This window comes from Pithys albifrons, chromosome 15 (assembly GCF_047495875.1).
Source record: "Pithys albifrons albifrons isolate INPA30051 chromosome 15, PitAlb_v1, whole genome shotgun sequence".
Classification (NCBI taxonomy): domain Eukaryota; kingdom Metazoa; phylum Chordata; class Aves; order Passeriformes; family Thamnophilidae; genus Pithys; species Pithys albifrons.
In genome coordinates, this window is record NC_092472.1 from 2232974 (window position 1) to 2247812 (window position 14839).

At 47.4% G+C, this 14839-nt stretch overlaps 1 protein-coding gene across 8 annotated transcripts in view; it reads left to right on the forward strand.

Moving 5' to 3' along the window:
• Positions 1-13943, forward strand: part of MATR3 (matrin 3) — a 31064-nt gene extending 17121 nt beyond the window's left edge. For 7 of the 8 annotated variants that reach the window (XM_071570452.1, XM_071570454.1, XM_071570448.1 and 4 more), the window contains 13 exons: positions 315-376; positions 1804-1845; positions 2073-2176; positions 3257-3309; positions 3696-3821; positions 4371-4496; positions 4679-4849; positions 6131-6262; positions 7247-7290; positions 7747-8137; positions 10413-10803; positions 11386-11507; positions 12883-13943. In XM_071570452.1, the coding sequence (XP_071426553.1) occupies positions 315-376; positions 1804-1845; positions 2073-2176; positions 3257-3309; positions 3696-3821; positions 4371-4496; positions 4679-4849; positions 6131-6262; positions 7247-7290; positions 7747-8137; positions 10413-10803; positions 11386-11507; positions 12883-12933 (1815 nt within the window). In that variant the 3' untranslated portion in view covers positions 12934-13943. The remainder of the gene's footprint in view (positions 1-314; positions 377-1803; positions 1846-2072; positions 2177-3256; positions 3310-3695; positions 3822-4370; positions 4497-4678; positions 4850-6130; positions 6263-7246; positions 7291-7746; positions 8138-10412; positions 10804-11385; positions 11508-12882) is intronic. The other variant, XM_071570453.1, reaches the window with a different exon arrangement.
• The last annotated feature ends 896 nt before the right edge of the window (positions 13944-14839 follow it).

Here is a 14839-nt window from a genome sequence, read left to right on the forward strand (position 1 = left end):
GAAAGTCTGAGGAATGAAGCAGAGAGAGCAGAGGGAATTCTGCGATGCCTGAGGGCAAACACAGCCCGCAGCCCCAGGGGCTGGCAGGCCTGGGGAGCTCTGGGGCAGGAGCAGCCCAGTCCCATCACACACCTCTCCCTGGGTAGCAGGGCAGGGGCAGATCTGTGTCAGTGTCTCTAAAGCACCACAGAAAGATTCATTACCTGTGTCTCTGCAGTGCTGCAGCCCAGAGGAGAAGCCAGTGTAGGACATGATGTTGTGAGAATGCCTTGCCCTGAGTGGCTGTTAATTGTGGGCTATTTCCTTTGCTGCAGGAGTGGAACCACCACATCAATGGAGCGACTCACAGCCGGCGCTGCCAGCTGCTGCTCGAAATGTATGAACGGGGGCTACAGTAACTGGGGCTGGGGGTCAGCCTGGCCTGGCCTGGGCCTGCCAGAGCCCGGGGAGGCTGCACAGCGCTCAGGGACAGGGTGGGGCTACTGGGGGGGTCTGCACAGCGCTCAGGGACAGGGTGGGGCTGCTGGGGGGTCTGCACAGCGCTCAGGGACAGGGCAGGGTGGAGCTGCTGGGAGGTCTGCACAGCGCTCAGGGACAGGGTGGGGCTGCTGGGAGGTCTGCACACCGCTCAGGGACAGGGTGGGGCTGTTGGGGGGTCTGGACAGCGCTCAGGTACAGGGTGGGGCTGTTGGGGGGTCTGCACAGCGCTCAGGGACAGGGTGGGGCTGTTGGGGGGTCTGTGCAGGGCCAGGCACATGTGGGGCTGTTGGGGGGTCTGCACAGCGCTCAGGGACAGGGTGGGGCTGTTGGGGGGTCTGCACAGCGCTCAGGGACAGGGTGGGGCTGTTGGGGGGTCTGCACAGCGCTCAGGGACAGGGTGGGGCTGTTGGGGGGTCTGCACAGCGCTCAGGGACAGGGTGGGGCTGTTGGGGGGTCTGCACAGCGCTCAGGGACAGGGCAGGGTGGAGCTGCTGGGGGGTCTGTGCAGGGCCAGGCACAGGGTGGGGCTGTTGGGGGGTCTGCACAGCGCTCAGGGACAGGGTGGGGCTGCTGGGGGGTCTGCACAGCGCTCAGGGACAGGGTGGGGCTGCTGGGGGGTCTGTGCAGGGCCAGGCACAGGGTGGGGCTGTTGGGGGGTCTGCACAGCGCTCAGGGACAGGGTGGGGCTGCTGGGGGGTCTGCACAGCGCTCAGGGACAGGGTGGAGCTGTTGGTGGGTCTGTGCAGGGCCAGGCACAGGGTGGGGCTGTTGGGGGGTCTGCACAGCGCTCAGGGACAGGGTGGGGCTGCTGGGGGGGTCTGTGCAGGGCCAGGCACATGTGGGGCTGCTGGAGGGTCTGCACTCCGTGGCCATGTGGGTCCCTCCCAGCTCAGGGTATTCTCTGGTGCTAAATAATGGACAAATATGCTCACAAATGTAGAAAACATACTGTGCCTTGTAGGGAATAAAACCAACCTGAGAGCCACTTAAGGACCAAAAGGATGTTGGTTCATAACCTTGAAATCCTGCTGATATATATGTAACATTTTAGAGCTGGATTTTAACAGCTGACAATCTGTTGTAGTCACTGGTACCACCTTCTGTATTTCTGTTGCGATACAGACAGTGCAGTTTGAAAGGTGCCTTGGCAGACGCTGCAGCCAGTGCCAGTGCCAGTGTCAGTGCCAGTGCCAGTGCTGTCCGTGGCTCTAGCAGGGCCCAGAGTGTTTCCCTGTCCCCAGGTATCACAGCTGCTGTGAAAAGGGTGGCATAGGGAGAGGGTATTGCTTTTCTTATATTTTCTTTTAATTCTGTTTTTTGAAGATACCCAGAATGGAATCCTGACAGTGATTCGGGACATGGAATGTAAGTAGTAATTAATTTCAAAGTATTTATAATTTCTAATTTGAAGCAGAGGATGTTCTTAACAGTTTATGTGAAACAACAGCCCAGGTGGATTCCTCCTTTGTTTCTCAGCTGAACAGTGGCAGTAGAAGTACCTAAAGTTGTCTGCCTAGAGATTAGGGGGGTTTGAGAATGAAAGCTGCACAGTTTTTTGGTTTAAAATGACAGTGTGTTTCCCTTCTTTGTAGGGGTGATCCCTTTATGTTGCAGCAATCCACAAATCCTGCACCAGGAATTCTGGGACCACCACCACCCCCATTCCACCTGGGAGGACCCCCTGTTGGGCCCAGAGGTAACCTTGACAAGCACCTACTTTTACAAGGCTTAACTCCTGCTGGTTTTTTTCTTGTTTTAATTTGCTATCAGTGATTTAAAACAACAAACCCCCCACTCTTCTGAGCAGCAGAAATGAGGTACTTTCATCCCTCCCTGACCACAGACTGGTACTCTGTTAATAACTCATTTGTTCTGTTGGCTGGTGATTTTTAACTGTGATTAATCTACACACGTTTTGGACTTGGATTTTTCCTTTCTGGAGGGTTTTTGTATCTCTTGTGAGTAGCTACTTGTTGCTGGAGTTTTCTGGATGAAGCTTGCAAGAATTCAGTGTCCTGAGTGGCTTTTCCCCCTGATTTCAGGTGAATTTGAGCAATAAATTTGAGTAGCAGCTGAGGTGGATGATGCCTCTGTCTCAGGAAGGGAGACTGAGACACAATCAGGGTCTCACCTGATGGTGCTGCTTCCACCTTTTGCATGGTTTAAATGACTCAAAGAGTAAAACTAATGAATATACCTGGGTATCCTGACAGAGGGCAAGTATTTCAGACACTTTGTAGGATTTTTTTTAGATGCTGTATGTGTTCATACTTAATTAAAATAATCCCATTAATTTTTAAGACATCTCCAGCTTGACTATGAACAAAACTCTCAGAAAGGCTTTTCTTCAGGTGTTCCACAGGAAATGGCCATTCTGATACAACTGGTGCATTTTAGAGCCTAAACCCTCTGTTGGAAAAAGGGTGTCTTACAAAAAAGAGAGCTCTCATCCTTTGTGTGCAGAGATGTTTTGCTGTGCCAAATCTGATTCTCAGACAGGAGAGATTGCTATTTCAACGAGCTTTACTTGCTCTCTGCTGTTTCTGCACAGCTGGAAATGCAGCTCTTTCTCTAACATTGAACTGAGCAGGAGGAGAACCCCCAGTTCAAGAGCTGTGAAATAAGTTAAAAGCCTTTCTAGACTGTATTGAAATAGTTTTTAAAACTTGCTGTCATTCTGGTTTGGCATTACAAGTTACTTACATCTTTCAAGAACTTGTGATGAGATGTTAATGCCAGTTTTCCAGGTTGAACTGAGCTTGTCCCTTTATTGCAGGAGCTGGAAATGGCAATATGCAGGGGCCGAGGCACATGCAGAAGGGCAGAGTGGTTAGTATTGAAAATCCATTTGGTTTTCACCCACTGTTTTGTTACATGATCTTTCTTTCCTCTCATTAAGATTTTCTTTTGTAATTCAGTGATTGTCTTTAGAACTGAGATTTTAGGGTTTGTATGGAAATACTGAAACTTTGGCATAACATTTGGGGGTTTGTTGTGCCAAGGACTCTGTAAAATATTTAGTCCAAACCTTCAGAGAACCTTCTTAAACATTCTCTTATGAAGCTGTGGAAGTTCTGGACATTTTCTCTGTGCAATTTGTTTTGGTTACTACCAAAGAGATGGAAACTTTTAAAGGAAGATACAAATGCAGCAGAGCCTTGTCAGACTCCTTTAGGTTTGCTGTACACATTGTTTTCATGCTTTGCCTTCCCCAGGAAACAAGCAGAGTCGTGCACATCATGGACTTCCAGAGGGGGAAGAACCTGAGGTATCAGCTGCTTCAGCTGGTTGAGCCCTTTGGAATAATCACAAACCACCTGATTCTGAACAAGATCAATGAGGTGAGAGGGGCCCTGCTGGGGGGCTGGCCCTGCCTGAGCAGTCAGGGCTGCCAGGTGAGGTGTCACACAGCACTGAAGGCAGGCAGGAAACCAAGAGCTGTGCCCAGAAAGGCTGTACTGCTGCATTCTCACTTAGATATTGAAAAATCCTCCTTGTTGGTTGGTCATAACCTCTTATCAATACCAAATTCTGTTCTTGTTTTAATATTCTCTGAAAACTCGTTTGGTCTCAATTCGTGTTAATACAATGTGTGATATTTTGAAGTGTGGAAAAAGCCAATAGCATAGAAGAGAAAAAGCAGGAAGCAATTTAATGTTCTGGATCCTAATCTAGGTGGAATGTAAACAAACCAAATAGCTCTGTTTGTGCACCTAAATAAAGTATGTGAAATTCATGCCAAGTTCTACAGGTCAGTTCATGTTGTAATGAAAAAGCAGTTTTCATTTTTGATGCAGCTGTTCTGACAAGAAAGCAATGAAGGGCTTGATATTTGAATCAAACCCACTGACTCCTGAAGGGGCAGCTTAATTTATTTTGTGTTATTTCAGGCATTTATCGAAATGTCGACCACTGAAGATGCCCAGGCTGCAGTTGAATACTATTCAACAACACCTGCCCTGGTGTTTGGCAAACCAGTCAGAGTCCACCTGTCCCAGAAATACAAGAGAATAAAGGTAGAACACTCCTGCTCTTTTAGATTGCCTTGTTTTGGTCTGGGGCAGTCGGTGGTGTGAGGCTGTCGATTGAAGTTACTCCTCATTTCTGTACTTGTGAGCTGATCACCTGAAGGGACAGTCACCCCATGTGGACTTTATGTACTGTGTCTTCAAAAAGTGTCGTTCCCTTTGAATTTCAGAAGCCTGAGGGTAAACCTGACCAGAAGACTGACCCCCCAAAGCCAGAGCTGGGCCGTGTGATCCACCTGAGCAACCTGCCCCACTCGGGGTACTCGGACAACGCCGTGCTCAAGCTGGCTGAGCCCTACGGCAAGATCAAGAACTACATCCTCATGAGGATGAAGAGCCAGGTGACCCCCAGGGACACGGCTGGGAGCGTTTGAAACTGGGGGTTTGCCTGGGGAGAAATGCCATGCCATGAACTGGGGCAGGGCAGCCTTTGTGCCCCCGCAGAGGGGTGGCAACGACCCGGGGGTTGCTGTGGAGCTGCCTGGGAAAGGGCCCCGTGGCATGAGCTGCTGCAGAAACAGGGACAGGCCTCAGCTGGGAACAAGATACTTTAGTACTGAGGCCTAATTATTGGGTTATGCAGATTCCTTGGAGCCTGGGGACTGTTTTCTTAGGGCTGAAAACCGTTGCCTATGAAACCTTAACACATATATTCCACTATTACTTGTTTCTTTCCTTTACCCTTTATTTTGCATTCTTTAAAACTAAGCAAAAGCAGTCCTGCTGTGGCTCTCTAGCTTGGGAAGGAAAGGTTTGAAGGCAGCACTTTGCATGTGTATAGTAAAATGTGTATGATGTGTATGGACATGAGTTCTGTAAATGCAGAGGAGCTTAAACTATTTAGTTCTAATGTTTTTTAAATACAGAGGAGCTTAAACTATTTAGTTCTAATTTTTTATGCTTTACTGTCCCAGTTTGTTGCTCCCTTGAGGTAAACAGGAAATCCTATTGCTTTTTCAAAGAGATGAGTGACTGAATCCCTCAATGCCACACTTGTGAAGTGAAAAATTACTAGAATCTTTTGGGTGACCCCTGGGAAGAGCTCCCTGACCTTATTCCAGTGGCAGGATGCAAAGCCTTGCTGTCTGAGCTGGCAGCAGAGACAGGTTTCAGCTTTCTGCCAGGGATACTCCAGTCCATGGAGCCGTTTAAATCTCCTTCAGCAACCTCAGTGTTCCATAGGTCTGTTCTCAGCAGGAACTCCTCCCAAAGCTGTTGCTGCCTTTCTGTTCCAGGCTTCCCTCTAAAACCAAAAACAAAATAGCAAGGCAGTTTTTCCACTCTCCTGGAATTCCCAGGAACAGAAGCACTAAATAAGAACGTCACTGTCCGGATGCTTTTTTAATTTAAATCCTGTTTTGCTTTCTGGTGTATTTTTGGCAGATTATTTCAATGCCTGTTTAATTTCAGAACTGTCTATAGGGCAGGTGTTACTGAATTGAAGAGCTGGGGTGCACCGAGCACTTGGATAAGTTTTAAAGTTCTTGGAGAGGACAGATATAGCTGGACCTTTTCATTTTGTTTCAGTGTTCAGAAATGCTGTGTTTTAAGTTCAGCAGCTTTGCCTGCAGAAGTGTTTTGTGTTTTATAGTCCTTTTTAATGTGTGTTTTAATCTTTTCAGGCTTTCATTGAGATGGAGACCAGGGAGGATGCTTTGGCCATGGTGGAGCATTGTGCCAACAAAGCCCTTTGGTTCCAAGGCAGATGTGTGAAAGTGGATTTATCTGAAAAATACAAGAAGCTGGTGTTAAGGGTAGGGGTGCTTTTCCCTTTGTTGAAGGTGTAAAGTGAAGTAGAAGGCAGCCATCACTTACTGAGAATTCAGGTCCTTGTGAAATGGAGGGGTTTGCTTTAATACTTTCTGGCTCCTCAATTGCAGTGACCTGGCACTGGTGTTAGAAGGCCTAGAGCAGAGTTACAGGGTGTTCCTCCCAGGTTGAACACAACCCAAACAACCACTGGAATTCAGAGTTTAAACGGTGTAGATTTTAATTAAAATGGCTCCATTTAGAACATTCAGTAACTGGGTGGGGAGGGGGATTTTCTCCCCCTCCTCTGAAAATGAATCTTTGTGAAAAGCTGTGACACATCAGAGCTGCACCTGTCATACAAAGGGGGGAGAGGTGCTCGAGGGCCTTGTCTTACATGACACCAGGGTAATTCTCCTGCAATTGTAAGGCTTTCTCCATCAGAGGGAACACCAGATAGAAAGGCAGGAGAACTCTGAACTGTGGAGTGTGAAGAAATGTTCCTGTTGCCCGTGATGGTGCACCACAGTGGACACTTGGTGGCAAATTGTGATAGCCCAGCCATGCCTGGAGCACATCCCTGCGACGCTGCCCACAGGGGCGGCTCCTGCTCAGTAACTCACGGGGGCGTGGCAGTGACTCTGCCGAAGGGTTCCCCCTAAGGACAGGCAGAAGGCAGGCTGAGACTGATCTGTGCTGGTGCCTGCACCACGTTGCATCAGTTCCTAAAAGAGGAATTGTATGTGAATTTTCTGGAGCAGGATATCCCATTGCTTTTGTATTGAATAACTGATAATTACCGTGAGTAAGGACAGGGTATTTCTAGGTTGGTCAGGTGCTGTTTGGTAAGGAGTTTAGGGATGGCTTGGTAGGTGGTTAATGCAGCTGGGAGCACTTGCTGCATTGTGCCTCTGATCTGAATTCATGCTGCAACACTTGTGTAAATCATGCCCTGCTGGGACTCACTGAGCTCTTCAACTTTATTTTAGATTCCCAACAAAGGAGTGGAGCTGCTGAAAAAGGATAAAACCAGGTAATTTCTTATTGTTAAAGCATAATGTTGTTTAAAAGAAATATGAAAACACCTTATTCAGAGTACAGAAATGGCATAAAAGAATTGGGTGAGCTTTGAGATCACATTGCTGTTTGTTGTGCCTGGAAATGATGCTGCCCACCTTCCTCCTCTAATGATGGAGATTTCACAGCCTCTTCAGGCTCCCCAGGAAATCCTTTCCTGTCCCTAATTAGCCCTGCCTTCCTGCAATTTAAACCCACGAGCAGTTGTCCTGTCTTGTAAGGGTAATTTCTCCTTGCAGCAACTTTTTGTATGTTTGAAGAATGGTGTCCTTCAAGGTCTCCCTCAGCCTTCTGTTTCCTGAACTGAAATACGAGACTTGCCAGACTTATCTAGAGAAATACAACCTTTTTTTTAGTAATCTCTGGGCTCTCTCCAGGTTTACAAGCAACAAACATTCTTTGTTCCTTGCAGAAAGAGAACATACTCTCCTGACAGCAAAGATTCTCCCAGTGATAAGAAGTCCAAAACAGAAGCTGCTCAGAAACCTGAAAGTGGCACCACAGAAGAAAAAGCGAAAGAGGAGAAACAAGAGGATCCTCCTGAGCCCTCGAGTGCCAAAAGTGGAGAACAGGCAGAGCCAGACGAGCCCAGTTTACTCCTGGAATCAGAAGATGAGCTGCTGGTGGATGAGGAGGAGGCAGCAGCGCTGTTAGAAAGTGGCAGCTCAGCAGGAGAGGATACAGATGTTGCCAATTTAGCTGATGTGGCTGCTGAAGAGAAAAAGGAGACCCCTGATGACGCGACAGTAAAAACTGAGGGGAACGTGGCGGCCACTCCAGCAGCCAAGAAGAAGCTTAAGAAGGTACATCATACAGTGAGGTCTGACTTAGGCAGCACACCATGTACATTGTACTGCAGGGCTTTCTCTGTGGGTCTGAGGAGAAACAGCTGCTAAAGCTCCTGTGAAGAAAGGGGAAGATCCCATAAGAAATCAGTTATGAATCCCTGGTTCTGTTTTGACAGGAACCTTTAACTTAAAAGGCTTCTACCCCCCCTCCTCCTGGGGGTTTCCTTGCCTTGCTCTTCACCCCTCTTAGATTAGCACTGAGCAGCCAGGAGCTGTTCTGTCCTTAGCATTTCCCAGGACACTGACTGTAGTTGCCCTTGGGCACAGAGCACAGCAGTGACAGTCAGGAAATACCTTACTGGGGACTTGGGGCTAATCTGGACTCGGCAGAGCTGTGTCCCAAGCTGAGAGCTGGGCCAGCTGTCCGTGGGGAGCCAGAGCCCCTTGGAGAAACAAGAGTTGGCTGCAGGATGTCTGCAGTCACAGCCTCCTTGCTGTGAATTCCCTTTTCCTCACAGATGATCCCACACTCTCGTGGCTTTTATGTCCTACAAGCTGCTTTGTTGATCATCCTCAGCTCTGTGCAGGAGCATGCAAAGTTTTGTAATATGTTGACTTGGAATGTTGTTTGGTAGGAAAGTAAGGCCTGTTCCTTATTAATGAATGAAGTGTGCATGGATTTCAGTTTTGAGGGGTCCTTCTGTCAGGAAGGTAATTACCTGGTGCCAGCAGTAATGCTTGCAGTGCAAATGGCATTAGTGTTTCTTCTTTCTTACTCTGTGGGGCCTGCTCTGATAAACGGCCTCAAACCCAGCCTGGCTTCCTTGTAAACCTCCATGCACACAGTTAATGCTCTTTTAGTCCCACTCAGCATTGCTGTTAAGTGTGTGGAATGATGGTATCTCCATATCAACAGGAATGTTCCCAAAAAGTCAGTTCAGACAGCCACTCTTAATGAACCTGGATTTTAAAAGGCCTCCACAGTTTCAGTGGTTGGTGGGGTTTGGATTGGGTTTTGTTTGGTTGGGGTTTTTAGTGTGGACACTCTAAGCTGGTGGGCACAGAACAGTTCTGGGGAGGTTTTACCTTCTATGCACACATGAATTTGAGGATCTTGTGGGACTGTCTCAAATAGAAACAAAATTCGTGCGTTACAAAATTACTTTAAATTAAAATACACTGAAAGGACTTTCATCTTGAGAATTTTGGTATCTTCTTGCTCTGTTGTTGAGGTCACATGTTGATGTAATGAAACAGTGGCCCCAGGCACTCAGCAATAGGACAAGGGGGCACGATGGGCTCAAGCTCTGACAGGGGAAATTGAAGTTGGAGATCAGAAAAAAATTCTTTGCAGAGAGAGTGCTCAGGCATTGGAATGGGCTGCCCAGAGAGGGGGTGGATTCACCATCCCTGGAGGTTTTTCAACTGAGCTTGACCGTGGCACTGAGTGCCATGATCTGGTAAAGGGACTGGAGTTGGACCAAGGGTTGGACTTGATGATCTGGGAGGTCTTTTCCAACCCAATCCATTCTGTGATTCTGTGGATGTAACACTGAGTGAGAATCCACCATGTCTTGATCCAACCCCACTGTGATCACCAGCCCTGGGCACTCCGTGCCCTAGGCTGGTGATCACAGTAGGGTTGGATCAAGGGTTGAACTTGCTGATCTGGGAGGTCTTTTCCAACCCAATCCATTCTGTCATTCTATGGATGTGGCACTGAGTGAGAATCCACCACATCTTGATCTACCACGTCTTGATCCAACCCCACTGTGATCACTCCGTGCCCTGGGCTGGTGATCACAGTAGGGTTGGATCAAGGGTTGAACTTGCTGATCTGGGAGGTCTTTTCCAACCCAATCCATTCTGTCATTCTATGGATGTGGCACTGAGTGAGAATCCACCATGTCTTGATCCACCACGTCTTGATCCAACCCCACTGTGAGAATCCACCATGTCTTGATCCACCACGTCTTGATCAGAGTGCCCTGGGCTGGTGATCACAGTAGGGTTGGATCAAGGGTTGAACTTACTGATCTCAGAGGTCTTTTCCAACCCAATCCATTCTATGGTGCTAATAATTTTCCTAAAATGGAATGGTTGTTCTGGGCCAGTGGGTTATAAAAAGAGCTTGTTACACTCTGCGTGTTTGGGTAACAGTTTGAACAAGGAGGCAGGTCCTGCAGGAAGAACCTCAGTGTTTTTCCAGGGAGTTTGGAGCAGATATTTGAGATGTCAGAGATGTGGGAAGCAGCTGAGCCCATCTGACCAAGGCCCGTTCTCCCCACAGCGCTACGTGGGGGGCTTCCCCCGCAGCATGGAGGGCTTTGTGACGCTGGACGAGGTGGGCGACGAGGAGGACGCGGAGCACCAGAAGCTGCGCAAGGCGGGCGCGGCGGCCAAGGGGGGCAAGGGCGAGGACAGCCTGGCCGAGATCAAGGTGGACAAGATGGAGGAGCCGGAGCAGGAGAGCGAAACGTTGGAGAACGGAACCAAAACCGAGGACAACGTGAAGGCTGAGCCTGTTGAAGCTTCCGAAGCCACGGCAGCACAGGAGACTGAGAAAAGTGCGCAGGAAAACACAGACCCCCAGGATGAGCAGGAAACCAAGCACGTCCCAGAGAAACCGCTTGTTCCAGATGAGTTTAGGATTGGGCCGTACCAGCCAAAAGTTCCTGTTGGTAAGGCTGCTTCCACTTCTTCTCCAGTACTCTCTGTGCGTTGCAGTAGCATTTCTCATTTCATCTGACTTTTATTTTTGGCAGCACATTGGCCTTTCATTTAGGGCTTCCCCCTCTCCCCTTTTCTTCACTCCTCCCCTAACCCGAGAGTTTTCTTTCTTTTTCCCCTTATGTTCATACCGTTCTCCATAACACTTTCCTTAGGCAGAACTTAAGCTGAAAGAGGTGTATTTTAGCAGCACAAATTCAATTACTAGCACAAGGCACAACAGTGGTGATAGTTTAGAGTCATACTGAATACTCTGAAACCCATCACAAAACCTTGTGAGTTCTTTTGAAGGAACCAATAAAATGGACCCTTAATCTGAAAGATTGATTTTAAATTACAAAAACCAAAAAAAACCTGCACATACTTAGTTATGACTAGGCCCTGGCTTGACTAAACTAAAACAAGGACTTTTAAAGCAGCTTTTAATGTAAAGTGACTTGTGGTTTTAAGATTTAGCTGAAATGACGTATGACGTTAAAAGAAATGATGTAGAGTAGATCTCTTAGTTTATTTTGTGGTGTTTACTCCTCTAGGTGTGAATTATGTGGTACCCAAAACAGGGTTTTATTGCAAATTGTGTTCCCTGTTCTACACAAATGAAGATGTTGCAAAAAAGACCCATTGCAGCAGCCTTCCTCATTATCAAAAGTTGAAGGTAAGGCAAACACTTGTTCATTTTACCTGGCGTGATTCTTTCTGGGGAATAGAGCTCAGCGAGGCCGGACTGAGGACAGGAGGCTCCTTTCAGGCAGTGGCAATTGGCTCTTCTATAACTTAACTCCAGGCAGACCTCTCCAGAACTTCATCTGGTGAAAAGAATATGCAGAATACACAGCTTAGAGTTGGGCTTCAGCTTTTTTTGCTTGTAAATTTGGCTTAAAGAGGGAATTCCAGTTGCAGTAAAGGCCAGGCTTAGAAGAGGCATTGCAGAATAACCACAGGTGGCTCAGCTCCCTTCCAGCTGTGCCTTCAAGATTGATTTTAACCAGTTAACAAAACCTAAGATGAAGTTTTTATATGTTTAAAACCCCAAACATTTGCAACTTCTGATTTTGTGAGCACTTTTCACCTTTTCTGACTGAGTGAGGTATCACATGATTGCATGGCAGGAGTGGTAATGCTGCTGCTTCACACATCACCTCAGGAGAGGGCAGTGCTGAACCAGACCCTGGCACTCAGCAGTGTCCAGGGGTTTGTGTCAGAAACAGACACGCAAAGGGAGGAGGTGGCACCTCAGACTCCAAACATTTGCCTTCTCCTTGCACTAACAGGGACCCCTAAATAAATACAGGGCCCAGGAAGGCAGATGGCACAAAAATGTCCCCAAGCAAATGACATTATCAAGGAGTAGATCGGAAAAGCAGTTCCCGTGCAGGGTCTTGTAGGAAGAAATCCCACCTCATCCATCACCATAGTGTTTTTTTCTTTTTTTTTATTTCCATTGAGGTACCTGATTATGGGACATCAAAGCCTTGATGTAAAAAGGGGAGGGGGGAATAATGCCAATTGATTAACCTTAATGCTTAATGAACCATCATTTGCTTTGCTTTTTCCGTGGCACAAATGCCTGGTGGGTGGCTGTGACCCTGGTGGGGTTTGGAATGGGGAGGGAAGGGGAAATGAAGCCTCTGTTTCACAGGGGCTCTTCTGGGGCTGGGAGGCTCCTTCACTTGGAGAGAGCAGCAAAAAGGAAGTGTCTTCAAGGGGTAACAAATTCCTCAAACTTCCAAACCAGCCCGTCCCCAGGGAGGGAGGGCAGGTGTTCTGTCCCTGCCCTTGGAGGGGGCAGAGCCCACCCAGGTAAGTGGCACAGTCGCTGTCACAAGGCCATGACAGAGTGGGAAGGAATTCCCTTGGCCTGCCAAGGGGAGCTCAGACTCCACTTCAGGAAGGGAGAAGTTCCAGCCTTTTAGTTTTGCCCTTTGCAATTGGTGCTCACAGATTTGAAACTTGAAAATTGGATTTGTGTTTCTGTTCTTGATGATGTGACTGTGACAAACTGTCTAAATGTAATTGCTTTCTTTTAACAGAAAATTCTGGATAAGATGGCAGAAGACTACAGGCAAAAGAAAGAAGCTTAAACAGGAGGAAGGATGTAAGGAAAACGTGGCTTTGTTTTTAATGTTCATCTTTTTTAAAAGCAGTACAAGTAGTAGATGAAATACTGTATTCTTTTTTGTTTTAGTGAGATACAGTAGGCATTATAGGTCTGGTCTGTTCATGTGTTCAGTGTTGTAGCAAAAAGCATATGCAGTTAAGTTAATGACAACAATTTGTTCTTAATGTGAGAATGGCAACAAGTTTTTGTTTTGACACTTAAGCTATTACAGAAATAAAAGTCCTGCACCCTCGTGGAAAGCTCATCTATGAGAAGAAAACCTTGTTCAAATCAGTTTTGCTACTTTCAAGCTTCAGAAATTGTCTCAATTCCATTCTGAATAAAAACTGAAAAGTGACACTGTACTTCTATTTTATGTAGAACATTCCATGTTTTAGTCTGAGCCTTAGCAGCTGTTTAATTTCAAGTGTGAGGCTGTCGTTGCATTTCACTTTGGAAAAGTCTTTAATGTAAGTTGCATTTTAAATGTTGAATTGCAATTTCTTTTAATGTCACTGCTGTTACCTATAGCAAATTGGAAAATTAGTGATTAGCCAGCTTTAACAATTTGTGATTTCTTTTCCAAGCTCTTGCTAGACTTTCCTATTGAGCTATTCCATGTATTTTTAGTGAGAAGTCAATGCCCCTTCTCCTGACCAGTATTATTTCCTCGAGCTCTTCCTGCTTTACTTGAATCTCATTGCTGTTGTACATCTCTGGTGTATCCCAGGCAGCACTGCAGTCCTGGAGGGGACAGAGGTATCTTTATAATCCTCCACGTGGAATTTTCCATACCTGCATTTTAACACAGTTTTTGTTACACCTGGTTTTGTCAAGACTCTTTAGAACTGTGCTCTTAATGTACCTGCACATGTGAGATGTGAACAGGAGTTTGCATGTGTAGCCTGTGTTTATCTGTAGTTTTTGTTATTTACTGCTTATTTGTGACTTCAGGTTACTAAAGTGATTCCCAATAAAGGAAGCTGGGCCACAGTGTTGGTTAGAGCTGTCTGGCATGTTAACAGCAGTGTCTGCTGAGCCCTGAGCTGTGCCCTGGCACCCACTGAGACTCCAGCTCTTCAGTGTGCATGTTCTAACACCTCTGACTGGCAGCTTCCTGCTTAACTTTCCTTCCTCTTCCCCAGACCCTCTGGCCTTCCCCAGCAAATTAAAGCACCACTTGTTAAACCCTGGTAGGTCTGTTCTGCTGACAGTTTCATTTCTGGAGCTTGGGGCTGGTTTCATCAAAGCTGAAGTTCCAGCCACATTCCATTCACGTGGTAAAACTGACTTGGGCCAGTTGTTCCAGCCTGAGCCTCCACCAAGGAGGGTTTGGGGCTTGGAAGGGTTTTTGATGAGCCTGGATGAAGTCAAGGTAGTCAAGGAGACACGCGGGGTGTGTTGTGTGGAAGTCAAGCCTTGGGAACTTGAGTTCCCAGCTGTGATTTCTGTGCATCCCCACAACAGAGAGGGTGCAATCCCTCAACAGAACCCCAGCCCTCTCCTGCTGCACGGGCAGGAGTGTCTGTGGAGTGGGGAAGTGCTAATGAGCTGCTGCTGCTGCTGCAGGTTTTATTTAAATTACACATCCACATCCTCCACTCTCACTCTGCGGTGACTCACCCTGGCTCCTGTACAGGGATCAGTCCCTGCTCTGTGCACCCACTCTCTGGTGTGCAGAGTTCTGTTTGGGTTGTGTGGAATGGATTCCATGTCAGGCAGTGGTACAGCCTTAAGCACAGGCACAGCAGCCCTGCAGCCCCACTGAGGGGGGCATTGTCACTCACTGTCACCTGCCACGTGCCCCCAGCCAGCCTGGCCCTGCCTGCAGAGCCCCAGCTGCTCTGAAGGTCTCCACCTGCCCCAAGCATTTTAAGTTCCCTGACAAG